The 27,286-nt window shown below is 41.5% G+C and overlaps 1 protein-coding gene and 1 pseudogene across 2 annotated transcripts in view; both read right to left on the reverse strand.

Annotated features, from left to right (window-relative positions):
- The window catches only part of slc7a11 (solute carrier family 7 member 11), a 44,618-nt gene extending 19,820 nt beyond the window's left edge, over positions 1 to 24,798 (reverse strand). Inside the window, exons 1-2 of one of the 2 annotated variants that reach the window (XM_044040001.1) lie at positions 24,039 to 24,798; positions 9,394 to 9,520 (exon numbers count right to left, since the gene is read on the reverse strand). In XM_044040001.1, coding sequence (XP_043895936.1) covers positions 9,394 to 9,520; positions 24,039 to 24,327 — 416 coding nt within the window. In that variant the 5' untranslated portion in view covers positions 24,328 to 24,798. The remainder of the gene's footprint in view (positions 1 to 9,393; positions 9,521 to 24,038) is intronic. The other variant, XM_044039999.1, reaches the window with a different exon arrangement.
- On the reverse strand, positions 17,752 to 19,922 carry LOC122778285 (annotated as a pseudogene).
- Positions 24,799 to 27,286: the final 2,488 nt, after the last annotated feature.

The raw sequence follows: 27,286 nt of genomic DNA on the forward strand, positions 1-27,286 counted from the left end.
TGCATCATACTCGGCAACAAGGTATGTTATTGTTTTTATTGTGGCACTTAAAAAAATATTGTTTTAGCTTTGAGTGCTAATTTTGTATCTTTTAGATAATGTTGGTCACCTGGCTGATCGAACTGTGACCTGGTTGACGTAACAATCAGCTGTCCATTGCTACTACTGTCTCGGCTTTATTTCTACTGCTTGTTGCTGCTGCTCTGTCTCACCTGCTTTATTCACTGCTGCGGCCTCGTGGCTGTATCTCTGCCACTGTATTGCTCCTGGTGTTTCAGGGCTACTGTCTCGACTCTCATGGGTCTGGGCCTGCTAATAGTCAGATCCCTGTTTCCTGTGTTGGTGGCTTGTGCTGCATGACTGCCTTATGCTTACTTTGTTTTATTCTGACATCTTAGTTTATTTTATTTCATTTATTATCTTGGTTATTCCACCTACCCTTTTTGTTTTGATTCCTGAGATATGTTTTGGTTAATTTGATTGAATTAACTCTTGTGTTATAGACATTTGTTTAGGGCATATGGTATTTAATGCTTTATGTAGTGTTATATAGGTATATTTTCTTTGGACTTATTCCGGGCAATCATATTAAATTTAGTATAAGTATAATTGGGTGAATAACTGTGTGAATGGTTGATTTGTGCTTTTAAAAGATTCATATAATAAAGTTTACACATTGTTTTAACATTTTGAACCATGTCTCCTGCATCTTGAGTCCTTAAAACTCTGCTTGATTGGGGTAAACATAAATCTTTGGGTTAAAGTCCTATTGTGGCGTTGTCGGCAACCAGTAGGCTATGAGCAGGACCTTGTTAGCCCAATTAGCTCCTTTAACCTAGGCAATATTTCATCACTTTGTTTGGTTCCCTCCTTACACTTGGGCCTTCATTGAATAGAGGTGCAGAAAATGGCTGGCATTCTTGTGACAGCTGCAGCAGCAGTGACATGGAGAGAGAAATACAAAGGTCTGGGAAGACAAGAGAGAAAAGCGGCCAAAATGTGAGTCAGTGTACCATCACTTGAAACGGCATAAGGTTGACACTGAAAACAGGGCCTTTAATTCATAATGGACCGAGGAATGCGTGTTCATCCTTCACTTAGGAAGCTTGAAACCACTGTGTCTCACTCACTCCTACTCTGAGAGGGTGGCAGTGGTTAAGAGTGGGAATGTGAAAAGTCACTATGAAACCAAGCATAAAAATACATTTGATAAAACTTACCCACTAAATTTGGCAGCTCCAAAAAATAAGTGATCTTAAAGCCAACTATGATGGGTCAAAGAGGATTTTAACACATTCATTTACTGGCCAACAATAACGAGTGTTCCCTTAGAGTTGTGTGGATTTTGGGACGCCACAAAAGCCTGTTCAGTTGTGCACTATATAAGACTAAAAAGTCTTATATAGTGGATTTTTATATGCAGCCAAGTCTTTGTTTTAACTTCTTGACATTATTATTATTATTACTATTGTTATTATTATTATTGTTGTTGTTACGAAAGTACTAATTTATATTTCTCAGTTGAATGTCCAAATTACTTAGCTTTTACTTTTGTTATTCATTTTTTCTTATTTATTTTATCTCTTATTTATTGTTGTACATAGTCCTCCAGAGTTGCACTGTAAATAAGTATTGTTTAAATGGCATTGAATTACAGCTTTCTTCGTTTGATTTGAGTCCTTAAATTAACACAGTGCAAATACTGATTCAAATATCAATTAATTGTAATGTATAACTAATTTATAATGCATCTTAAACATGATGATGCTGCAGACCTACACATTTCTCTATCCGGACCTCCTTAAATCATAATTGACTATCCCTGATCTACTGTCGAAGCAGAGACATGTGTTCATTTTGTGTTTCTTTTTTCTGTGCCCTAACGTTCTTTTTTTTTTTTTTGGGTAGGCACATTGGGCAGCTGTGAGAGACAAAGCAGCAGTGGTTTTCAACGGATCGTCGGGTCGGCTTGGAAAGGTTTCTCGCTACAGGTTTGACATTTGTGGTGCATAGTTTTTTTTTCTCTGGTAGTGAGTTTCGTTTAGTCATGGGGAAGAGCTACTGGAACTTAGAGCCTCGTTGGCACAGTTAAAAGCTCACAATGAGTGGCTGCAGCAGGAGCACCCTGGCCCTAGTGCCTCATCTGCCTCTGCGGCACAATCTATTGCTCCTTCCACTTCTAGTTTCTCTGTAGCAGAGAGACTAGTCATTGTGCCCTGAGATAGAAATGTCCTATTTTTAGAGGGGAAACGGGTATAGGGTTGAGCCCAGTAAGGTATTTATTGTTGAGGGCACCTGCAGAAAGTGTACACAATTGTGCCAGTGGATGACCAGACCAAGGTCAGGCAGGTCCATCGCAGAATGTTGAAGGCTGTGGTTGGAGTAGACCCACCTGGTTGTACTTCCTCTAACAATCCACCACCTGTGGAAGAACCACCTGCTGAGAATGAGCACTCATTTGATTATGATGTTTGGTTTTTTGGCAACAATCAGCCTCGCAGACAACTTCCCTAATGCCAGTCACTCCACACCGGACCATGTGTTCAACTGCTGGTCACCATTCTAATGTGCATCTCATCCCAGGTGGAGGCAGGTGGAGACTGCTGTCCCTCCTACTCCAGTATCCAATAGTGGTGTCAACAATAATCAATTTGGCAAAGCATCGCAATGCAGGGCATGCACGATTCAGCATCGATGCGGCAAAGTGCCATAATCGATTATGTCGGGAGATGACCGCGATAGACGGGTAATTAAAAACGCAACCCAAAGCTTGGAAAGCGGACCTCTGTGCACATTTTGGATTCTACGAAGTTAATGGGAAACTAGACAAGACTTACGCGGTGTGTAAAACCTGCCACAGTAAAGTCAAGCACGTTGGCAATACAACTAATGACGCATTTCCACCGGGTCTACTCGCCTCGCCACGGCATGGTTTAAGTAGCGTTAGTAGTAGTAGCCTAGTACCAGGTACTATTTTTACTACCTGCTCAGGCGAGGTTCCAAGCATGCTTAAAAGTAGGTACTATGCGATGATTGGTCAGACTGCCGGCCGCTGAGTCCCGTCACATGAAGAGACGTCCCACACACAAATCAAGCCGAACAGCGCCGAACTGTAGATCACTTAAAACTACTTAACAATCCTAACAACGTGGGTTAATCTCCAACAACTACCAGGGAAACCTCTATATTTAACAGGAGTCTTTTAAAGTGGAGTGGTGTATTTAGGGACAGTGCCGCTGATTGCGAGCCACAGATCTCTGTGGAGTAAGATGCTGTACTCCAGAGACGTGTGGACAGAAATCAAGCCGAACAGTGCCGAATTGTAGATAAATTAACTAATTAACAATCCTACAAATGTGGGTTAATCTCCAACAACTACAGAAGTGTGGTGTAAAGTCACTAGTCACTCACGTGTGTGTGCATAAATCAAGTCACCACAGTTTCACTCAGCCGAGCAGTGATGACTCCGCCCACATTAAGTAGGTACTTTTTTGTAGTGGAGATGCAACCTAATTGTGCCGTCTTGTGCCGAGGCGAGGTGAGTAGAGCCAGTGGAAATGCGCCATAACTCGAACCACGTTGAGCGTTAGCATCCTGAGTTGTCTTCAACAACAACCCAAAAAGTCGACACATCCCAGCCATGAATTGATGAGTCGCTAGTGTCAACGTTGCCACACAACTCCGAGAGAGCAAAGAGGATCACACGATCGGTGGCATGTATCATAGCGAAGGATACACGACCCTATTCTGTGGTTGAAAATGTGGGGTTTCGCCACATGCTTAAAACAATTGAGCCCTGGTATAAGCTACCGACAAGAGCTACCTTCACTGATTCTGCGCTTCCCGCATTGTACAAAGAAACCAAAGCAAAGGTAATGGAATCAATGTCTAAAGCCAGTCGTGTAGCCATTACAAGTGACGCCTGGACTTCAGTCGCAACAGAGTCCTATGTAACCATAACGGCACATTATATTAGCGAGGATCGGCAGATTGTATCACATGTGCTGCAGATGAGAGCAGATTATAAGAGCCACACTGGTGCTCATATGGCGAGACTACTCTTGGATGTTGTGGATGATGGACAACACCGCTAATATGATAAGTGCTGCTGAAATTGGGAAGTTGTTAAGGGAGTTGTTCTTAAACTGACAAGTCCACTTGTAACTGATGTCGCCACAAGGTGGAATAGTGCTTATGATATGATGTAGAGGTTTTTTTCAACTGCAAGCTGCAGTGCATGCCACCCTGCTGTCACCTGCCCTATATGTAGATGAAAGTGACATTGTCACTCTCAGCAGATCTGGCTAACGTGGAGGAAGCAGTGAAGACATTAAAACCAGTGAAGGATGCCACTGTTTTAATGTCAGAGGAGAGCAGTCCTACAGTCAGCCCCATTGCACAAGTATATGACCAACTCCTCCAGAGCATTTCACGAGGAGGTGGTCGGCGAACAGAAGTGTCTCCGGTCCTCCCACAACAATTACGTCAGAGGAACTACGTAATCGGACTACTGCGAGTAACAGCTAATTTGAACGCGCCGACCACTGCGCGACACGCTCTCCTCTGCTTTTGTTGAAGACGACTTCTTGTGGTGAAGAACTCTCCGTTCTAAATGCAAAACATACAAAAATAAGGTGTAAAAATATAAGGTTTTAGGATGTAACCGAACAAACAAACTCAACCGTTTTCATCGATTTGGTTACATAAGTGAGAGTCCACATCTGTAGCAGCTGCAGCGTTGGTGTCCATGCCTTTGCATTCGTCATTCGTTTTTAAGTGCACCTTTGTAGACGAACTTACGGTCGACTGAGAGTGTCAGCACTCGTTTGATACCGAGCGAGATCACTTCCGGTTTTCAAAATAAGACGTTACTAATACAAGTGCAATCAATCGTGCTGATTTTAAGACATTGGGTCACATTGTCCAGAAACTTTTGAACAAAATATTTTCCCTAATTTATTTAAATTTTTACTGTACAATAACAACACATTGGCCCATAAGTTCTGACAATGGTTGGTACAGTTGACTTCAGGGGCCTGCTGACTACTACCTCAGTCATTATCAAGCTATTTTACTGTATAATTATTGAGAAATTAAGCATCAAAGTTGCCCTTTTGTACCAACCATTGTCAGAACTTATGGACCAAGGTGATTTTATTGTACAGTAAAAATGGAGTTTTCTGCCTTTTTCTGAGTAAAAAAAAAAAGACAACTTTGAGGATTAACTTCTCAAAAATTATACAGTAAAAATGTTTGATAATGAGTGAGGGAATAGTCACCATGCTCCTGAGATCAATTGTGTCAACCATTGTCAGAACTTATGGGCCAATGTGTTGTTATTGTACAGTAAAATCTAAATGAATTAGGGAAAATATTTAGTTCAATGGTGTCTGGACAATGCGACCCAATGTCTTAAAATCAGCATGATTGATTGCCCTTGTATTAGTAACGTCTTATTTTGAAAAACGGAAGTGATCTCGCACAGTATCAAACAAGCGCTGATTCTCAGCCGACTCCCAGCATTCACCGTAAGTTTGACTGCACGGGCGCACTTAAAAACGAATGACGGCTCACTTGACCACACGAAGACGAATGACGGCTCACTTGACCGCAGTTGTCTTAGAGCTGCTATTTTATTGTGTGTGTAAAAACACTTACGGTCACTGCCGGAAAAAGTTGTCTGTTATTGCTCTATTTAATTTCAAATGGTTCTAAAACAGGAGCAAGACAAACATTTCTCATTCAAAGCACTGAAAGCAGTGATTTGTGTTTTCTTTTTCAGGTTTGAAAATGCCATATCCAGGTACCTGTAGCATTCAATTTTATTTAATGACATTTATGTTAAAGATACAGGAGAGTGATAATACACACATAACAGCCAATAAAATCTGTTGTTCAATATCTGACTGCTTGTATTGCCTCATGACTGATGAACAATTTGCTTGTTGTGTGCAGTAGAATTTTGATGCATCGTAGAATCGAATTGAATCAAACCGTTACCTGGTGAATCGTAATCGAATCCAATTGTGAGGGCAGTGCCAATGCAGTGTCTGATTTATTTAGACCTTGGAGTAGCTTGAGGTTGATTTGTCCATTGTCGGCATGACGATGCAAGAAGCAGGGGTAGAATGCAGCACTGACAAGCACCACAATGCAATATGTCCATTAGGGATGCAACAATATTCTGGATTTTACCGAAACATTCGATGCACCCTGTTCAATTCAATACACACCAGCAAACAACAGTATTTCGGTACGTTTCGGCCTGTCACAGAACTTTATCAAAACTTTGTATAACTTTGTATCGCATATGCTGTGCGATTAGACCCACTCAGCAGCAGAGACACGAGAGAGGCGCTGCACTGTTCAGGCTCAGTGCTCATGCCGCCTTCAGAGCCAATCCGAACATCGCTGAATTTCCCCAGAGCCAATCAGCGTAGAAACAATGGCGAGTGAACGAGACTCCAAAAAAAGAAAGTTTGAAGAGGCACCTGGTGCAGGCACTAGTCCGGGCACATCCGGTTGCGTACATTCAACCGCAGAAGAAGAAGAACTACTCTCGTTGTAGCTGCTGAGATGCAGAGCATCCACCGTGCCAGAGGGGGAGCTGTGTATCTGAGAGCTGGCCTATCTATTACGTCACTCCCGGGTACCTGGCCAATCACAGGACAGTGGGAAAGCTCTCGTTGGCTAGCCAATCACAACACAGTCCACATTCTAGGGGTGTGGTTTTGGTCTGAAACAGCACGGCTGACGAGAGCGTCAGTGAGGAGATATTTTGATCGGCTCGTTTGCAGCGATTAGGAGGTTTTTAATCATGAAAACAAGTTCATATATGTAAGTAGACCTCCATAACTAATATATATGTGTGATACAAGCATTCTATGTCACCTTTAAGATATCGAAACTGACCCAAAAACCGCAATGCATACTGTACCATGGGAAAACTGTACTGTTGCATCAATGTCTATAATACACTACTGTAAAACTAAAATACTCTTCAGCAACATAGAGTCCGAACAGGTTCAGTGAAACCCACTGAAAGTGCATCTTAACCCTCTGCTAGATGTAAAATCATGCATTCCATGTTAAAATGCCTAGTTTTATTTTGGTGGTTTTCAACAATCTGACAATGCACAAATATCAGTGGCATATTTCAGACTGCATTACCCTCTAAATGTGATCTCAAATCATGTATTTTTTGTGTTGAAGCTCACAGTTTGAAGCAGAAGCATTTCATGATGTTCTGTGGCACAAAGTTGGAGCAGCTGTACCATAGCTGGACTTCCAGCTTTTGTTAGCCATGTTAGCAGTCAGATTGCTCCCAGTATGGTCTGATATTTCTGCCAGTTTTGAGAACTTGTTGGTGATATGGGTCACTGTGGTGCATTGCTGCCTCACAGCAAGAAGGTCACTGGTTTGAATCCCAGTTCAACTGAGGGCCTCTCTCTGTGGAGTTTGCATGTTCTCCCCATTTGCATGAGCATTCTTTCTGGGTTCTGCAGCTGTCGGTGTGAGAGTGAATGGTTGTTTGTCTCAGTATGTTGGCCCTGTGATGGACTGGTGACCTTTACAGGCGACTACTGTGGTATACCCTGAGCTTGGTATTAAGACTGATGCCCCTTCTCTCTCAGATGTTCTGATGGAGACTCCCAAAGACGCAGGCTGGCCTTGGCAATTCTGCAATTCACTTCCTTGTTGATGTTTACCTGACATGACAGTGTGCTGCCCAAGTATGTAAACATACTACGCTTCTCACCTGCACCACTCTTTCCACTTAATGCCTTCAGGCAGACGGTATAATGTACTACTAACCCAGAAAAAACATCTAAAAGAAATATTTCCCCTTTGTAATGCTGCTGCTTCTTAGGCGCATGGACTTAGAATATATATACACATATAAAGTTAAGACCATACATGATTTACACAAAAAAAAAAATTTTAATCTCTGAACTCTTTTGTGTGCTTTTATCGCTTTGTGTGTGTTTGGTGTGGTGTTTAATATTATTAGTGTGATTATTCTTAGTTTGCACCATTAGCTCTTTGTTGCAGAGTTAAGATTATCTTCAGCCTAACTTTTAGCTTTGACAGCTAAGTTATTTTGCAAGCTACATGTTTTGAGGCCTAGTGTATTACACCATTACCAATGATATTGCAAAGATCTTTGCCTTGGTAGTTTGTTCTATTTTTTTCTATTTGAGTTTCTCTAATTTTGAGTTTCCAGCCTCTTGTCCAGTTCACTGAAACACTAACCTTTTTGTCTCAACATAATTATTGGTAATAGTCTGCCTGGAAAACTGGATTGGAATCAAAGGCTTGGCTCTTAAATGGTTTTGTTTTAACCTTTCTATCAGAAAACTTTCTGAGGAAATTGGCAGTGCATTCTTTTTCTCTGCTACTTTCTATGTAAGCAAACTGTTGCCTAGCAACCAGCATTATGGTGACTTTGAGGTCTGGTCTCCACCATATTCTTGTTATGTATTATTAGATCCAATGCCACTGGTTTTAGAAACATAAACTGTGTAATGTGTTGCTTAAAAGAAGACTCTTTAAGTATCCCAGTAGGAAGAAGTACAAGTAATAATGTGAGTTGAGGAATCATGAAGGAAATATCTGGCTCATTAGCTGCTGCTGTGGAAACAGTAGAAAGTGTACAGAGGATTTATCAAAGCTTTTCTCTGAAAGAAAAGAGCTGTACACAGCTGGAGAGTTATCACACGAGAGAGGAGAGTACAGCTGCAGGGTGTCACACCGCGGTGAGACCTGTCCTGTTCTTATATTGTGACTTCCTGTGTTTTATTTTGAAGGTAACTTTCCTCTCATTTCAGACCACTTGCCCTTCCTGTCACCAGCCTGATCACCTCCCTTGATTGGCCCGATTGTTTCCACCTGTTGCCCCACCCTCATGTGTATTTAGTTTCTGCATCTCCCTTTGCGTAGTGCCAGAGTGTCATCATTCATGTCACATCCAGCCTTTGTTCACGTCATTGCCTTATTTCACGCTCCTTGCCTTGGTTCTGATTTTATGCCCTCGTTTTCAAGTGAGTTTTTTGTTGATAAATTGTGTTACTTCGAACCTGCTACGTTATCTGTAGTTTAGCCTCCTTAGGTTCACTAAGATCAGAATCAATAAAATTTGATTACAAAGTACTTCCACTGTGTCTGAGTCCTGCCTTGAGCCCTGACCTGACACAGGGCATCAGATCCAAAAATGCATAAAGGATATACTGATTTCTGGGGATTTTGAATACATTCTACTGAGTCATTACTTTAAGCAACTCTTCTTTCATTACATATGCCAACTTGTCCCTTTGTCAGTGTAGAAAAGTTCATTAGTGCTACTTAAACTAAAAGATAAACATCAATAAATGTCAGTAAAAAGTCAAACATTACCGTATTGCAATGAGATCAACCCACAGCCTTAGGAAAGCCATCTGAGGTCCAAAGATTTCCATTATATATGTGTAATGTCCACCAGACTTCTTAATACATGTCCCCAGCTCAGCATAGGACAGGGCTCCTGCAGTGACAGAGATGACACATTAGTTCTGGCTCTGAAACGAAGTGGGAACAGAACAGATCCAGGGCTATGAAACTGTCTGAGGAAATCACCAACATACAGTATATCAGTGTGAGAGTCTTTGAATTTCAATTATGTACACATCTGTACTGTCACTCCGGCAGCTTGCCCCGCCCCCTCCTCTGCCGGCCTGCCGGCCTGATTACACACACCTGCAGACAATCAAGCCATGTGCACTTTAAAAACTCTCTGTTCCCCAGCATCAGTGCCAGTGTGTACTGACAAGACGGAACAGGGAGGACTCAGACGCAGAGGTCTTTTAATAGTCTTTATTGACACTCTTAACAATTCTCAAGGAAGGTCCTCTTTGCTGAGGAAAAACAACAGCGTGGCTATGAAAACCTATAGCAATTGGCGAGCACAGCGCTCTACAAGAGAAACGTTGCGGAACTATAAACGTGGAACAAAAAATCACTCCGAAGAGGAAACAAACTTAGACTATGGTTATCATAAAAAACTTAAACAGAAAACTCTCCAAACGGAGGAAAAACAAGGCTCTAAGCACTTCAAAAAGAAAACAAACTCAAAGCACAATCCTAATGATTGGCGATCCTTAACTAACTAAGAATGAAATCAAAACGCAATCTAAATGATTGGATCTAAATAGTTAAAGGTAAGTCACAATCCTAATGATTGGAATTCCTAAAGAGGCTGTGAAAATTAACCAACAAAAATCTCTCCCAAGGAGGAAAATAAAAGGGCTATAAATCTGAACTAAGGAATCAGCTATCAGGCTATGATAAGAAAACTTACAAAATAAATCGTCGGTCACAAAGAGGATCAGAAACTTTTTAAAGTGCACATGGCTTGATTGTCTGCAGGTGTGTGTAATCAGGTCGGCAGGCCGGCAGAGGAGGGGGCGGGGCAAGCTGCCGGAGTGACATGCACCACTTGCCAGAGGACATACAGAAAGTGTAAACAGACTGTGCTGGAGGTGGGTGGAGTCTTTTAATTCAACATATAAAAAATAGACAAAATACAGAAGTAGCACAAATACAGCATGTAAAAATGACAGGCTTAAATGAAAATGATATAAATACAATTAAACAGAGCAATTGGCCATGCAGGAAATAAGTTTAAGCTATCTCGTCAATTTGCATAACAATCAGTTGATAAATGTGATGAATATCACTTTCTAACATTACTACTAGGGCTGCCAAATAATAAAATATGGAGAATTTCACATAAATTGCAGTGAAACAATAATGCTATTTTAATTATGTTCATATGAATGTTACTTATTAGGGCTGTCTTTTTGTTCTTTGGGGATTTTCCTTTTAATTTTAGGGATTTGGTTGGATTAATAGGTCCACATAATTGATCAGTTTAAAACAAAAACCTTCAAGAAATCAATTGGGATATTATTGTCTACATATATGTTGTCCCTTTGATGGGGGATTTATATAACATGTTGATGCTGAAATACTTCATTTTCTTTGTCACTTACGCATTCAGCCTGTCTGCAATATTCTGCCACGCCACGTCCCTAGCTTTATTGATTGCCGCGGTATTGCCCTTCTTTCGGATTATGTGGCTGTAATCGTCATATACCTCCATGAGGAGGATTTGCTCCGCTGCGGAGAACATCTCTGCACGCTCTTTTCCCTTGCTTTTGGCATTTTTGACAGTTTTCACTCTCGACTTGGAGCTAGATTGGGAAGTGGAGCTTAGTCAAGCTTCAAGCTTACATACAAGTCTGGCAATTCTTAGCTATGTTGATGGAATACCCCCCTGGTGTCATAAGGATGCTTCAATGCAGAGGATAAATTCACTAACAGTAATTTGTGTGTGTGCTAAAAAAAGGACTAATTCTAATTCACTTGTAAAACTCTCCTCACAATAGTTGAAATGAGACTGTGATGCACTCTGGCATTAGTGATTACACTGTGTTAGGGTTTTTCTATTTACAGCAACATGACTTAAATCTTCTTCATGTTTACTGTTGTTTTGTTGTGTGTTGTTATTGTTTACTGTTAGTGACATTAATCATGGTGACCGGGGGGGGGCACATCCTGGCTTAAGTGGTTGCTCGTTTGCCGAACCAGGATGAAAAGGCACGGCTATGTTAAGCCAGGTGAAGATAGTTGGGATAAGTGCGTGTTCACAGCATACTTTATTAATGAATAAACAGTGCTCCACTGGAACTGTCATCATTTTAAAAAAAAAAAAGGAAATGTACAGTCTGATTAAGTGCAAAGAATTATCCACAATGTGTGTCATTTAATCTATTTTTCTTATGATATGTTGTTATCTATTTTATCTTTCTATCCTTCATAAAGAACAAACTTGTCTGGCCATAAAAGGACCTGGCAGCAAGTTAAAATTAAATATAAGAACATTTTCCAGGCTGGTAATTGACTTTAAAGTAGTTAACAGTGAACAAATGAGGTGAATAGTTTGGGTGTCTGCTGATATGTTGAATGTCTGTATGATTGTAGCAGTTAAAAAAAAGCCCATAGAACTGGCACAGGGGGCGGTCCACCAAGCCAAGATATGACCCCAGCGAAGGAGCTGGCTCTCCATTTAAATAAAGGGAGGCCAGTGATAGAGGGGATCCAGGGAGGGACAGTAACAGACCAGCCACAGAAACTGTCCGCTTCATACAAGGTACATATTGCAGTACTACTACTCATGGAACACAATCAAATAAACTTTGAATTTCCTTGCAGTGTCTGGGAACACACTTACACTTCTGGAGCCACCAGAAGATGATCAGAGGGGTATTCCAGAAAGCAGGTTCAACACACTCTGAGTCTATCCCTGAACTCTGAGTTGACTTACTCTGAGTCGGGAAACTCTGAGTATCCAGTTCCAGAACAGCTGATCTGAGTTAGTTCAATCAACTCTGAGTATGTTAACCTCGAGGTACGCGCGTGCACAACCACTATAAAAAGCCATCATCAATGGAGCCCCGATACCACGAGTCACCATGACAACCGAGAAAAAAAAAAGATCAACTTATTTCAGTGCGAAGGAGTTGGAGATCCTTTTGCTGACCTACGGAGAATATGAGCACATATTTCGCTGCGAATGCAACACAGCTGCAGCAGCGAAGGAGAGAGAGACCGCATGGGAGAAGATTGCTGCCCGAGTCAACGCATAAGTTTGAATGTACTATTCCATTGACGTAACATTCAACCGTAAGATCGTACCATAGCCTATAGTTATGTATATATGTATATATATATATGTGTATGTATATGTATATGTGTGTATATATATATATACGTATATGTATATGTCTATATATATATATATATATGTATATGTATATATATATATATATACATATACATATACATATATGTGTATATGTATGTATGTGTGTGTATATGTATGCCTCCTTTTTAACAAATATATATCCACCCACCCAACAGTTGTGGATGGTGTAATCTGCCTGGTTCAGCCTCCGACTGAAACAATTGTTAACCCTGCAGCTGTAAGTATTCCATACTCAGATCTTGCCTCAGAGAACTTGGTCAATGCTCCCCGGGCGCTACTCAGTGTGGCAGCCCACTGAGGAGGAGGAGGAAGAGGAGGAGGAGGAGGATGATGATGAGGAAACGCTGTCTGCTGCCACAGGGAGAGATCCGGAGGGGCCTACTGAAGTGTGTCTTAATATTATGTATAGCTACTGGCACTGCTCTACCCATTCATATTCATTTACATTCTTGAGTGGAATTTGGAGTTTGACATGTACACTGAAGTGATGAGCATAGATAATGGACAAACTAGCACATTCTTGTCCTTCAACAGAACATGGCTGGGCATCACCATGAGGAGGGTCCATCAACTTCTAGAGCACAGCTTGACACAGTGAGATTTTCGGTCAATACCATGTTAAATCTGTATGTAGAACTGCAGGAATTAAATGTCGTCCATATGTTTCCGAGTTGCCGGTAAAAGAGTTGTACAGGGTGCACCTAATGAAAACCATTCAAAAAACCGAGAAAGAAATGGTGTACCTGGACCAGCAAATCAGAAAAACAGACTTGTAAATTCTATTACTTGAACGCCAGTTGAGGTGGGGGCATTGTCATGGTGAAACAGGTGAATATGTGAAATATGTTAATAGTTGGAACTATATTACAAATCCTGACTGTTGCTTTTGTACTTTTAATGAATAAAGAAGAACCAAATCACATGTGAATTTGTCTTTTATTTTTAATCAAAACGTCTAATCTGGGTCGGAAGATTCTCTCACGACGTAATGCATTTCTAATCAATACGGCTTCGATGTCGATTGGATTTCTAATGAATGGGCAATCCATGTCTAACTGCTTTCTTCGTGTGGGAGAAGACAGGTAGAAACTCTGGGTTTCTTATAGTAAACCTGCCAGCGAGCAGGTTATGTTCACAGAGTAAGTTACCGCAGTAACAGACCCAGAGTTTAAGTTACCTCTCTTTCTGGAACGGATAACTCAGAGTTTCCCTCATCTCAGGGTTAACAAACTCAGAGTTCTCACATAACCCGCTTTCTGGAATACCCCTCTGGTTAGTACATTGTATTGAAATCACTGGCTTGGTATGTCCTGTGAAATCTTAAAGGGGACATATGCAAAATCAACTTTTTAATCATTTTAATCAGTCCTTTTTTCGTGGGCCCCCTTAGTGTAAGTATAGGCGATAAAACATGCGATGTTGAATTCCCTGCGCATTATGACGGTAGCATGCGCATTTCAGCGCGAATGTTACCACCCCACCAGTAAGTTTACTTGGAGAGCTCCACCTTAGCTCCACCTTGTCCCTGCGAGAGTGCAGGCGGGAGAGGAAGAGCGGTATTATGTCAACGCGGAGGGACAACTGTGCTGTTGGTGGCTGCACAGTGGAGCACAGTGTTTTACACAAACTTACAGCCTCAGAGGATTTTATATATGAAGCTAATGTGCTGGATAAAGTCAGCAAACGTGTGTTCGTGTGTTTGCACCACTTCACATCAGACTGCAGCCAGCGGTCGCCGTATTTAGTCAGTGAACGTATTTCACCGACGTACAAACACACACATTCTTAAGAAAAGGTCACATAGAGCTCATAACTGACCATTCTGACACGTCCTAATTAAAAATATTTGTTCAGTATGTCCTCCATGACTGGAGCACAGACTCAGTCTGATACAGTCACATACAGCAGCTGTTTATGCAGCTCACCGCTGGCGATCAGCAGTGGCGATCAGCGTCCCTGGTGCTGTCCCTAAGTGTTTTTAACTGATTTACAGTTGGACACTGTTCGGCTCGATCCTCATGTAGGACGTCTCTTCCTGTGACGGCACTCTCGCTGTTTTCTGCGCATGCTGCCATGTTGACATTGTGAGTATTGGCCAAAGTAAATCTACATTATGCACAAATCCTGCTGTGCTAATTGACATTTCTTTTACAGATGTCACAAACTGTCAGAACACTATATGCAAAGTGTGCATGCGTCGCGGCGTATGCAGCCTGTTCCAGTCGCTCCTGCTTACTTTAACTTTGTTTTCAACTTTTCCTTTCTTTCTTGTTCTAACTTGATTTTGTTTTAACTTTAGTTACTTATTAAGCCACATTCTGTCTAAACATGCTTGTGTGGAGAGTTTTTGTTGTTTTGTTCGTGGTGGAATCGCTCCTTTTACTCTGCCACTCGACTGTTGCTCAGCATCACCACGTTGTTTACTCCCAAGATCAGCTGATAGAGCTGAAGCTGGCTGGCTTGGCTATAGTTACGGAGGACATCCCTGCGCAACTCAGGAAAACACACCGGGGATGCAGAGGGAAAGGATCGCTATGGCAGAGGAGAGGAGCAAAACATCGGAGACTTATGGAGAGGAAGACTTACAAGCCGTTTCTCCCATCTCTTATCATGGGAAACGTGAGATTACTGTTAAATAAAATGGACAAGCTTACAGCGCTAACCCGGAGTCATCAGGAATACCATGAATGTAGCTTGATGATTTTCTCTGAGTCATGGCTACACACAGATGTTCCTGACCTCAATGTTTCCGCCAAGGGTTTCCACACTGTCTGGGCTGACAGGGACTGCACTAAGAGTGGTAAGAGTAAAGGAGGTGGGCTTGCTGTTTTTGTGAACAACAGGTGGTGCAATCCTGGTCACATCACCGCGAAAGACCGCATCTGCAGCCCGGATACTGACAGGATATTGAAATGTAAGCTGGGTCTCCATCCTTATTATTTACCCCGTGAATTCTCACATGCTATTGTAGTGGCTGTGTATATTCCCCCGTCTAACCCAACGTCGGCATGTGACGTCATCCACTCTACAATAGCTGGACTACAGACTGTGCACCTGAGTGCTCTCATTATTATCTCGGGTGACTTCAACCATGTCTCAATTAAAAAAACATGTATGCTAATGTAAAAGACCCTTCCCCTGCTGGGAAGATCAGATCACAACTTGGTGTTTCTCACCCCCTGCTATGTGCCTCATTACATTACACGTCATTTAGCAGACGCTTTTATCCAAAGTGACTTACAATGGAATTGAGTACAATCAGCCAGGGGTGGAGTCGAATTTGCGACCATGATGTCTTTCACACACAGGGTACCGGTCTTAACCACTGAGCCACTCCACCCCAGCTCTGGTGAAGAGGCTTCCTGTGACCACAAAGACAGTGAGGACATGGTCAGATGACTGCTATGAGGCACTGCAGGGCTGTTTTGAGGTGACTGACTGGAATGTACTCTGTGAGCCACATGGAGAGGATATTGATGGGCTTACTGAGTGCATTACAGACTACATCAATTTCTGTGTGGACAGCATTGTCCCAGCAAGGACAGTAGGTTGTTATCCAAATAACAAGCCTTGGGTAACAAAAGACATCAAAGCATACTCAACCAGAAGGAGATGGCTTTCAGAGGTGGCAATAGGGAGGAGCTGAGGGACATTCAGAGGGACCTCAATAACATCAAAGAGGCTAAGGATGGCCACAGAAAGAAACTGGAGAGGAAACTTCATCAGAATGACACAAGAGAGGTCTGGAGTGGTATGAGGACCGTCACTGGTTTCGAACCAACTAGTAGTGGAGCTGATGGAGCTGATTAAATCTATTCTTCAACAGGTTTGACACTGCAGCCCCGGCCACTGCTGGCTCTTCTGTTGACTGTCTCCAGCCACCAACACATGTGACCTCCCCTTCTCCTGATAGCACCTCATCCAACTTACACCCATCCCCCATTTTTCACACCTCCTCTGTGGAGGTGGACACTTTGACAGCAGTGTCAGACAGGAGGATGGTGTTGAATGTGCGGGCGATACTGCAGCATGGCTCTCACCCTCTCCACAACACTCTGGTCAAACAGACTGGAAACTTCAGCGTGAGACTAATTGCGCCTCTATGCACCACTGAGCACCACAGGAAGTCATTCCTGCCTGTGGCCATTAAACTGTACAACTCCTCCCTCTGATGATTGGACTCTTATGGTTGTCGATAAAACATAACACCGTAAACAAACTATGCTCATCCTCACTTTATTGCTAACTATTTTATATTGTATATATTTCCAGATTCTACTTTATTATTGTATTATTATTTTTATCTAATATTTTATTTTATTCCACCTTATTGCCTATTTTACTGTTTTTTTACATCCATATCTTATACCTTGTTTCCACTGCTGTATTTCTAGTTCTGGAACAAAAACAATTTCCCCCCAGGGATTAATAAAGTATTCTGATTCTGATTCTGAAAGCACCTGGAGAGACAGATAGAGCTGGCAGATGTTAAAATCACACTCAAAAAGAGAAAGCTCTAAGAAATAGAGCTGGATCTTGAGATTAAACGCTGGACACTCAGGAAACTGGACCTGGAAATCCAGAAACTAGAAAGAGAAGTGAGTATTTCAGTGCACACAGTAACCATAACTGCAATACAGTGTTTTAATCTCTATTCCAGGATCCATGCAACCAAGACAAATGAGGAAAATTCCATTGTCCTCCATGACCGGAGCACAGACTCAGTCTGATACAATCACATGAAGCAGCTGTTTATGCAGCTCACGGCTGACGATCAGCGGTGGCGATCAGCGGTGCTGCACTCTCTGTGTCACCGCTGAACCATTGTGGTTACTCCCTTGTTCATGAATGTAAATTAGAATGTAAAAGAGAACCACCAATGCTAAACAAAATGCATACACAGCAAAAAGTGACATTTAAGATATTTTATTCACTAAAGATAGGCTAAATCCAAAAATGAAGTGAAAAAAACTTGCAATATATTGCTCCCTGACGAGTCTGCCATTAATGTTGTCTGGGAAATGGGAGCATTTTCCCAGTCAACATCAACAGCCACTCAGGGGGGTCTCTCCTTTCTTAGGCCTGCAATGTTATGCAGTATGCACATGCAGCAATAACATCAAAGGCCCTGTCCGGGGAAACCCTCAAGTAGTGCAGGCACTGAAACCAAGATTTCAGAAGGCCGAAGGTCATCTCGATTCAAGCCCTTGTTTTGTTGTGTGCATGGTTGTAGGCCTGCTGTGGTGTGGTTTGGGGGTCCGCAAGGGGAGTCAAGAGGAATGACTCGCAGGCGTATCCTTTGTCTCCCAGCAGCACACCAGAGAATTTGCCTAATAATACAAGATGTCATTTAGAAAACAACACGGCAGAGTTACACACTCATGATGTCCAAGGTGCTTACAGTACAAATAAAATGTGTGGCTCGTAAATTAGACTAGCCCGAAAGACTCTGGAGTCATGCACTGAGCCAGGCCACTTTGCCTCTAAATTGCTGACAAGGCAGTCAGCATCACAGATCATCTGAAATGTTAAGTTGTAACCTATTAAGGTCATTCAATGCACATAATTAATTTATGTAGGCCATAATAACCACAAATCACTCTTACCTGAGCATTGATGCTGTGGAAGGATTTCCTGTTAACGTAATCTCCCTCATGTTTTCCGGACGGGCGTTTGATCTTTATGTGTGTGCAATCCACTGCACCAATGATGTTAGGGAAAGCTGTAACAAAGAATAGTGAGTATCCAACTGTGATTGATCAAATTGTAAACTAATGGTTGCAAATTTAAATTGAGGTTACCTGCAATCTTGTAAAACTCCTCCTTGATGTAGAGGGGTCTTCTGTGGCCAGGGAAGGTGATGAATATGACAGACAAACGCGTCTTATTGTGCGGCAAATGGTTCCTTTATTGAGGTTCTCTGCATCCCCAACAGAATAAAGGAAGCTCCCACTTGCAAACCATCTCAATGTAACACAGACAATCTGTGGTACAGTAAGAGCATGACTTTGCGCCGTCTGGTGCTGTATTTTTGGACCCAGCAGCCTACATAAATTTCTTAGTCCATCACCTGAGAATCTGTATCTCTCAATGAGATAGTCATCTCCAAAGGCCAATGGGTCTGACCTGTCCCGGAAGACTCTGTCATGCCTAAATGCTCGTTTGAGGATTAGGGCTACCTCATCCAGTACATCCTCCAAAAAAGGGCAAGCCATTATGAAGAGGGAACAGGTGAATGGGAGTTGGACCTATATATAATACATTGCCTTCGTCACAGATTTCATTGAAAACACAACTTCATCAGCTGTGTTTTGTAATCTCAATTACTGCAATAAAACACATATTTATGAAACCTCTGACGGCAATTTGACAAGCAGTCTTCATTAGCATAGCAATATAACACTTGGATGGAGTAATAATACTACCACTTGAATCAATATAAAAAGACTGTTGCAATTACAAACAGCCAATAGATTTAAATGAAATGAGAAATGACTATGTAATATTTTAATACAGGATAATTAAAATGATGCAACATACTTAAAAAGAACATGGACATGCTGTAAAACACATTAATTCCTCACAGGATTGACGGTGGAAATACAAGGATTAATTTTAGCCTGGCTGTTAGCCTGGTCTGGAGCAGGCTAGCTGCAGAGAATCAATCCCCATAGTAACTAAGTTAAGTTTGAGCTGCTTTCATGCAACCAACTTGAGGCTAAATTCAGCCGGATAACCAACATATCCCGGCTTAATCCCTTTTCTTGGTTTTATGCAATACCCCTCTGGGGCCTCATTTATAAAGCAAAATGAATCATAGTCTCTTCTATAGTCTCCAAACTCAGAACGGGGGCTCAAGCCTTTGAGTCATCAAGCTCCTCTTCTGTGGAGGCAGTAAACAAAGTGAAGTAACCTTCTCTATGTGTAAGAGCAGACATAAGACTTTTCATTTTAACAAGGCTAATACTTAGTGCTTGCTCAGGCCTGTTCTGGCTCTGTTATGCTGCCGTAGACTAAGACTACAACCCCTGGCAAATATTATGGAATCACCAGTCTTGGAGGATGTTCATTCAGTTGTTTAATTTTGTAGAAAAAAAGCAGATCACAGACGTGACACAAAACTTAAAGGGGACATATTATACCCTATTTCCCCCATTAAAATAGTTCCCTGGTGTCCTAATGAACATGTCAGTGACATGCCTTGGTCAAAATACCATAAGGATGAAGCATAATAGTAGTTCAATAACCCTGCTAAACCCGCCCCTTTCAGAACGCTCGGTTTTCGTGCATGGTCCCTTTATATGCAAATGAGACACAGGCAAACACACACCCACTTCTTCCAGGGGGTTTCTGAATTGTCCTCTTTACAGCGCTTTACAGCTCTATTCGTCTCCCCCTCCCTCCACTAGTTCTCTGACAATATCAACATGGCAGCGTGCGCAGAAAACAGCGAGAGTGCCATCACAGGAAGAGACGTCCTACATAAGGATCGAGTCGAACACTGCCGAACTCTAAATCAGTTAAAAACACTTAGGAACAGCACTGCTGATTGCCACCGCTGATCGCCAGCAGCGAGCTGCATAAACTGCCACTGTATATTACTGTATCAGACCGGTGACTGTGCTCCGGAGATCGCCACCGCTGACCAGCTCCAGTGCTCCGGCGAGCTGGCGATCAGCGGTGACACAGAGAGTGCAGCACCACTGATCGCCACCGCTGACCAGCTCCGGTGCTCCAGGCAGTTTAGGCAGATCGCTCCTGGCGATCAGCGGTGACACAGAGAGTGCAGCACCGCTGATCGCCACCGCTGATCGTCAGCCGTGAGCTGCATAAACAGCTGCGATGTGATTGTATCAGACTGAGTCTGTGCTCCGGTCATGGAGGACGTACTGAACAAATATTTTTAATTAGGACGTGTCAGAATGGTCAGTTATGAGCTCTGTGTGATCTTTTCTTAACAATTTGTGTGTTTGTACGTCGGTGAAATACGTCCCCTGACTAAATACGGCGACGCTGGCCACAGTCTGATGTGAAGTGGTGCGAACACACGAACACACGTTTGCTGACTTTATCCGGCACATTAGCTTCATATATAAAATCCTCTGTAAAACACTGTGCTCCACTGTGCAGCCACCAACAGCACACTTGTCCCTCCGCGTTGACATAATACCGCTCTTCCTCCCTCGCCTGCACTCTCGCAGGGACAAGGTGGAGCTAAGGTGGAGCTTGTGAAGTAAACTTACTGGTGGGGCGGTAACATTCGCGGTGAAATGCGCATGCTGCCGTCATAAGCGCAGGGAATTCAACATCGAGCATTTTATTGCCTATACTTACACTAAGGGGAACCACGAAAACATGACTGAGTATTCTTTTTCCACACTTTGGCGACTGGTAGGGCCTCCAGAGTCCCAAATATAAGTATTGAAATGGTTAAAAAGTTGATTTTGCATAATATGTCCCCTTTAAGTCATTTCAAATGGCAACTTTATGGCTTTAAGAAACACTAAAAGAAATCAAGAAAATAATTTGTGGTAGTCAGTAACAGTTACTTTTCTAGACCGAGCAGAGGGAAAAAATTATGGAATCACTCAATTCTGAGGAAAAAAATATGGAATTTCTTTCCCAAAACTAGAACCTGCATCAGATTAGATCTTCTTGTTAGTCTGCAGTTAAAAAGGAGTGATCACACCTTGAAGAGCTGTTGCAAGTGGATTGACATGAATCATGGCTCCAACATGAGAGATGTCAATTGAAACAAAGGAGAGGATTATCAAACTCCTTAAAGAGGGTAAATCATCATGCAATGTTGCAAAAGATGTTGGTTGTTCACAGTCAGCTGTGTCTAAAAAGTACAAACAACATGGGAAGGTTGTTAAAGGCAAGCATACTGGTAGACCAAGGAAGACATCAAAGCGTCAAGACAGAAAACTTAAGGCAGTATGTCTTGGAAAGAGAAAATGCACAGCAAAACAAATGGGAGGAAACTGGAGTCAACGTCTGTGACCGAACTGTAAGAAATCACCTAAAGGAAACAAGATTTACATACAGAAAAGCTAAACGAAGGCCACCCAAACATCTAAACAGAAAAAAACAAGGTTACAATGGGCTAAGGAAAAGCAATCGTGGACTGTGGAAGACTGGATGAAAGTCATATTCAGTGATGAATCGGGACTCTGCATTGGGCTAGGTGATGATGCTAGAACCTTTGTTTGGTGCCGTTCCAATGAGATTTATGAAGACGACTGTCTGAAGAAAACATGCAAATTTCCACAGTCATTGATGATATGGGGCTGCATGTCAGGTAAAGGCATCGGGGACATGGCTGTCATTACATCTTCAATAAATGCACAAGTTTACGTTGACATTTTGGACACTTTTCCTTTACTTACAGATCTCAATCCAATTCAAAATCTGTGGTGGAAGTTGAAGAAAATGGTCCATGACAAGGCATCAACCTGCAAAGCTGATCTGTCAACAGGAATCAGAGAAAGTTGGAGCCAGATTGATGAAGAGTACTGTTTGTCACTCATTAAGTCCATGCCTCAGAGACTGCAAACTGTTATAAAAGCCAGAGGTGGTGAAACAAAGTACTAGTGGTGTGTTGAAGTCTTCTTTTGTTTGTTTGTTTTTCATGATTCCATCATTCTTTCCTCAGAATTGAGTGATTCCATAATTTTTTCCCTCTGTTCGGTCTAAAAAAGTAACTGTTACTAACCACAAATTCTTTTGTTGATTTCTTTTAGTGTTTCTTAAAGCCAGAAAGTTGCCATTTTAAATGACTTTAGTTTTGTGTCATGTCTGTGATCTGCTTTCTTTCTACAAAATTGAACAACTGAATGAACATCCTCCAAGACTGGTGATTCCATCATTTTTCAAGGGGTTGTATACCTAAGCTTCTCTCTTATAATATCCATGACCTAATTTATGTCATAAATGCTGATCACTGACTCAACTTCTTCCCCAGAGTCATATGCATAGAAGTCCTCTACTGTCAGAGAATTTGGTATATATTACCAGTAGAAAGTCAGACTCATTTTATATTCCATCTGTGTTTCTTGTGGATGCTCCTGCTGGTATTGTCATACTGTAAGCTCCAGCTAATACTGGGATAGTTTGCAGCTGAGTGTGATGCAACTGGGATGAGAATCATCCAAGGCCATGGTTCATAGCTTGAAACCTGTCCCCAGTGGAGTAGTTCAAGTATCTCAGAGTCTTGTACATAAGAGGGAAATTGGAGAGACATAAGCTCAGGGCAGCATTGTAGGACAATGATATTTGGTGATATTTGGTGTCTTAAGCCACCTATTCCATCAAATGATCTACCTTCTCTGGCCAGAATGCATATATTTACATATTTAAAGCAACACAATGTCAGATTTCAACCTTCAGTCTCCAAGATTATTTTAATGGCACATTTACTTACAAAAGGATGAATGGCCTTTGACCTATGGAACTTCTGGTTTCTGGTCACAAAGTAACTATGCTTTGATTGTTTATTGTGATTCTCTTATTTGTCTGTTCCTTTTGATAATTTAAGTAAGTGAGAACAATAATCAAATGACCAAAAAGCAAGACAACCATTATTCAGCCTGGGTTAATTTCCATATTATGCAACAGTGACTTCAGTGAAGAGATGTTATCTTTACTACATTACTAAATCTTAACATTATTGTGTTATACATTTAGCAAAAAAAAGATGGTTTCCACATTACAGTGTGTTTTGTTTAGCTGTCTTACTTGATTATATCTGTATAAGATGTATGTGGAATACACATTGGTTCCATTTATAAGTTGTTGATATTGTACCTCTTTCTGTAAACCCTGTAAACAGAGAGCTGGTCAGGGCACCTGTAAAAGTGCACAACCTGGGACTTTACATGGCAAATAGCTGTACATCTGAGTCTGGTTCGGTCTGAGATTTCTTTCTTTTCTTGCCCTACCACGTAAGACGCCTTGTAATATTTAATAAGGCTTGAATAGACAGTTAAGCACTTCATAACATTTGCTGCAATATTCGTTTTCTTGCATGTAAACTTTCTGCATAGATTGCTTTTCATATTTAAAAGTTTCAATATAAATTCTAAAACCCTTTTTGTTTTATTTTTTTTGTTTTTTCCTGATGACAATTATTTCCCTTGTGTTATTACATTGTTGTACTTGTACACCCACCACATACATTTTGTAATTTCCACCAGCATTTAAAAATCACTTTTCTGACAGTTATTAAGAGACTCACCAAAGAGAGACACCACACCACATCCAATCCAAACGATTAGAGACATTCCTATACTGCCGGAGTGCATGAGGATGCCCTTTGGAGAAATGAAGATTCCAGCACCTATAATGGTTCCAATGATGATGGACATCCCTCGGAGCAAAGAAACTTTCTTCCCAAGTCCAACCTTCTTTTTGTCTTCATCCTGCACTTTCCCATCAGGATTGGATTGACTCTCATTTTGGGACATTTTTGGTCCATAATCTGTAACACTTCTATGATTTTGAGAAGATGCACACCTCTTGGTCATATTTTGGAAAACAAAAACCTAACCCTAACAAACACACAGTTGACCTTTACCTTTACTTACTCAGACTGTGTAGCATGTGAAGGCAAAAAAAACTAGGAAGGAAGACCTACCCCTTTCTTTCTCCCCCTCTCTCTCTCTCTCTCTCTCTGTCTCTCTCTCTGTCTCTCTCTCTTCCCCCCCTGTCTTTTATTGTCATTCCTGCCCTGCTGACTAATCTCTCACTGTTCAGCCCCGAGCACCACCTCCTTTTCTCTTCCTACTCTTACTTCACAGGTTTTTTATGGCCTGAAATAAAATGCATAGACTGATTTTGGAGTTCCAAGCTTAGATGACAAACCACCAATTTGTTGAAGCTCTTGTTTAATAAAAGGTCAAAATTTCATAAATTCAATTTTTCCAATCTGTATTTGTCTATGTGAACTTATTTGGTATTGTTGTTGTTTTTTGTCCCACTTTTACTTGTGTCTCCTTGTTTTTATTCCCTGTTTTTGTGCAGTCTCTGTGATTGGAAATAAACATGGTTTAAATGATTAAAATGTATTGTATTTCTCTCTGTGCTCAAACACGTTGTTCATGATGTTGATGTGACAGAGGTGATTTTGGGAAAAAAGGCAAATTCCTCATGGTCACAGAAAACCTGACTGAATATGTTCCTGTTTACTGTTGCATTATTAGCTGATGTGTAGCAGTGGATGTAGTTGGTGTTGGAGGAAACACATTTTGTATTTCCCTCTGAATACCTGCAGTCACACTTATTACTTACCCCACGGAGTCGGAGTGAAGTATTGTTTTTGTTTTGTCTGTCTGTCTGTCTGTCTGCGTTTCCTCACTTGCACTTGCCAAGATGACCAACAGAGGCCGACAGAGGCTTGTTGGGGTGAAGTCTGCCATCTCTAAATGCCTTGTTTAAACAAGCAGTTATGCTTATGAACCCATGTCATTGTCCACAATGTGTGCATCTGTGCAAATGCAAGCAGGGAAAGCACTTAAACTCCAGTATACCTTGTGAAAAAGGATGTTTCTGTATTTTCGTCCTGAAAGCAGGGCCAAGGAGTGAAAACAATTGAAATGTTTTATTAAAGAAAGAAGGAGGGTGTGGAGCAATCTTCTCTTTTCCTCAGGACACAGCCTTAAGTCCCCAAAAGTGTGGGGAGTTACAAACACACTCAGCAGGCACAAGTGTATTTTAACAAGCGTTTTTAGCAACTGCAAGGTTTTAGCTGCTCAATGATCCCTGGACAGTTCCAAGTGAAATGCAAGAGCCATGGAGGAGGACTTGGAAAAGTTTCTTCAATCGAGAGAGGTCCCACAAGAGGACACCAGGAAAATGCAAGGAGATAAGGTGGGTGGAAAATTCAGTGAATATCGCCATAAGTAAAGCCGGGGAAAGTGACTTCATGGAAAATTGAGCTAGAGTATACTCCATCTACTGGCAAAAGGGAGCAACAACTCTTGTTTTCATATGCCTGAGTGCTAGAAACAGGAGCCCAATTACTATTTGTAAACATAAAACAGCACGTATTTAATACACGGGACAGACGCTGTGACGAAATGACATAGTATTAAATAAACAGTGCACATATAGGGGGTGGCTTCTTTTATCGATCTTCTATTATTTTGTATAGAAAAATGAAAATAACTTGATCATCAACTCAACTCGTTACGTCTCCAGATTATTTTTACCGCAGGATAAATGTGCTATCACTTGCAGAGCTGTTCATAGAAATGGATATAGTGGACTTTTGTGTTAAGCAAGCCAGACTTCTTTTGTATACAGTCACACCATTAGCTGAGTTATTAAGGCTTCTCCAGGGGATGGCTACCACTTAAACACAAGTTGGATTTGTGTACGTTTCATTCATGTTAAATAATAATCTTTATTTTGGACTCGAAAAAGTGGTCCACTCTCATACACATACACACTTAACATACAAGACAAAACCAAGTAGACAAACAGCCAAACAATTAATATAAAATACAGTAATTTGTCACTGTTAGTTTAAAAGAAACGGTGCAAATTATTGTGCCAGTGCTTGCGAAGCCTGGATGTGAGCCGATATCCCATCATGGGGCAGGTTAAGGCCTTGATAACACAGTTATCAGATAGGTCCAAGCGACACATGAAATTGAACATCAGCTTACACAACAATGCCGGACAAGTCGGTACATTAGAAGATACAAATAACTGGCTGGCACTGTGCCACCTAGGAACACGTAGCAACAACCCCATGGCGTCATTATAAGCCACTTTTAGCCTCTGCATACTTTTCACTCTGTAGGAAGACCAGAGATGAGCTGTATACAGGGGGGTGACATAGGCCCTGAACAGAGCACATTTGACAACAACGGAACACACAGAGAATTTTCTTAACAGCATATTGGCCTGTGCATATATTTTACAGCACTGACGACGGATGTCACTGTCATCTCTAAGATCATCAGAAAAGACATGGCCAAGATATTTTAGTTCCTTCGTCATTTCTAAGGAGCCATCAGAGAGATAAAAAGTAGGAAAGGACGATTTCCTGTCCTCCCTAGATCTCACTACCATGGCCTTACTTTTTTTAGCATTATAGTTAATGTCAAATTCTCTGCCATATTGTGTGCATATTCTTAGCATTTGTTGTAATCCTGCAGTATATGGACAGAATACAACAAGGTCATCAGCATACATGAGGTGGTTGACAACTTGGTTTCCCACAATACAGCCTGTTTTACATTCATTCAATTGTTTTGACAAATCATCAATATAAACATTAAAAAGAAAAGGAGATAAAATGCCTCCTTGCCGGACCCCATTACTCACATGAAAAGGAGCAGAGACAGCATCATCCCACTTGACCTGAAATGTTTGCTGAGCATACCAGTATATGAGAACTCTAACAATATGTTTAGGAACATTTCTCTCAAGCAATTTAACAAATAATTTGGCATGATTAATCCTATCGAATGCCTTAGA

Source organism: Solea senegalensis, linkage group LG12, assembly GCF_019176455.1.
Source record: "Solea senegalensis isolate Sse05_10M linkage group LG12, IFAPA_SoseM_1, whole genome shotgun sequence".
NCBI lineage: Eukaryota > Metazoa > Chordata > Actinopteri > Pleuronectiformes > Soleidae > Solea > Solea senegalensis.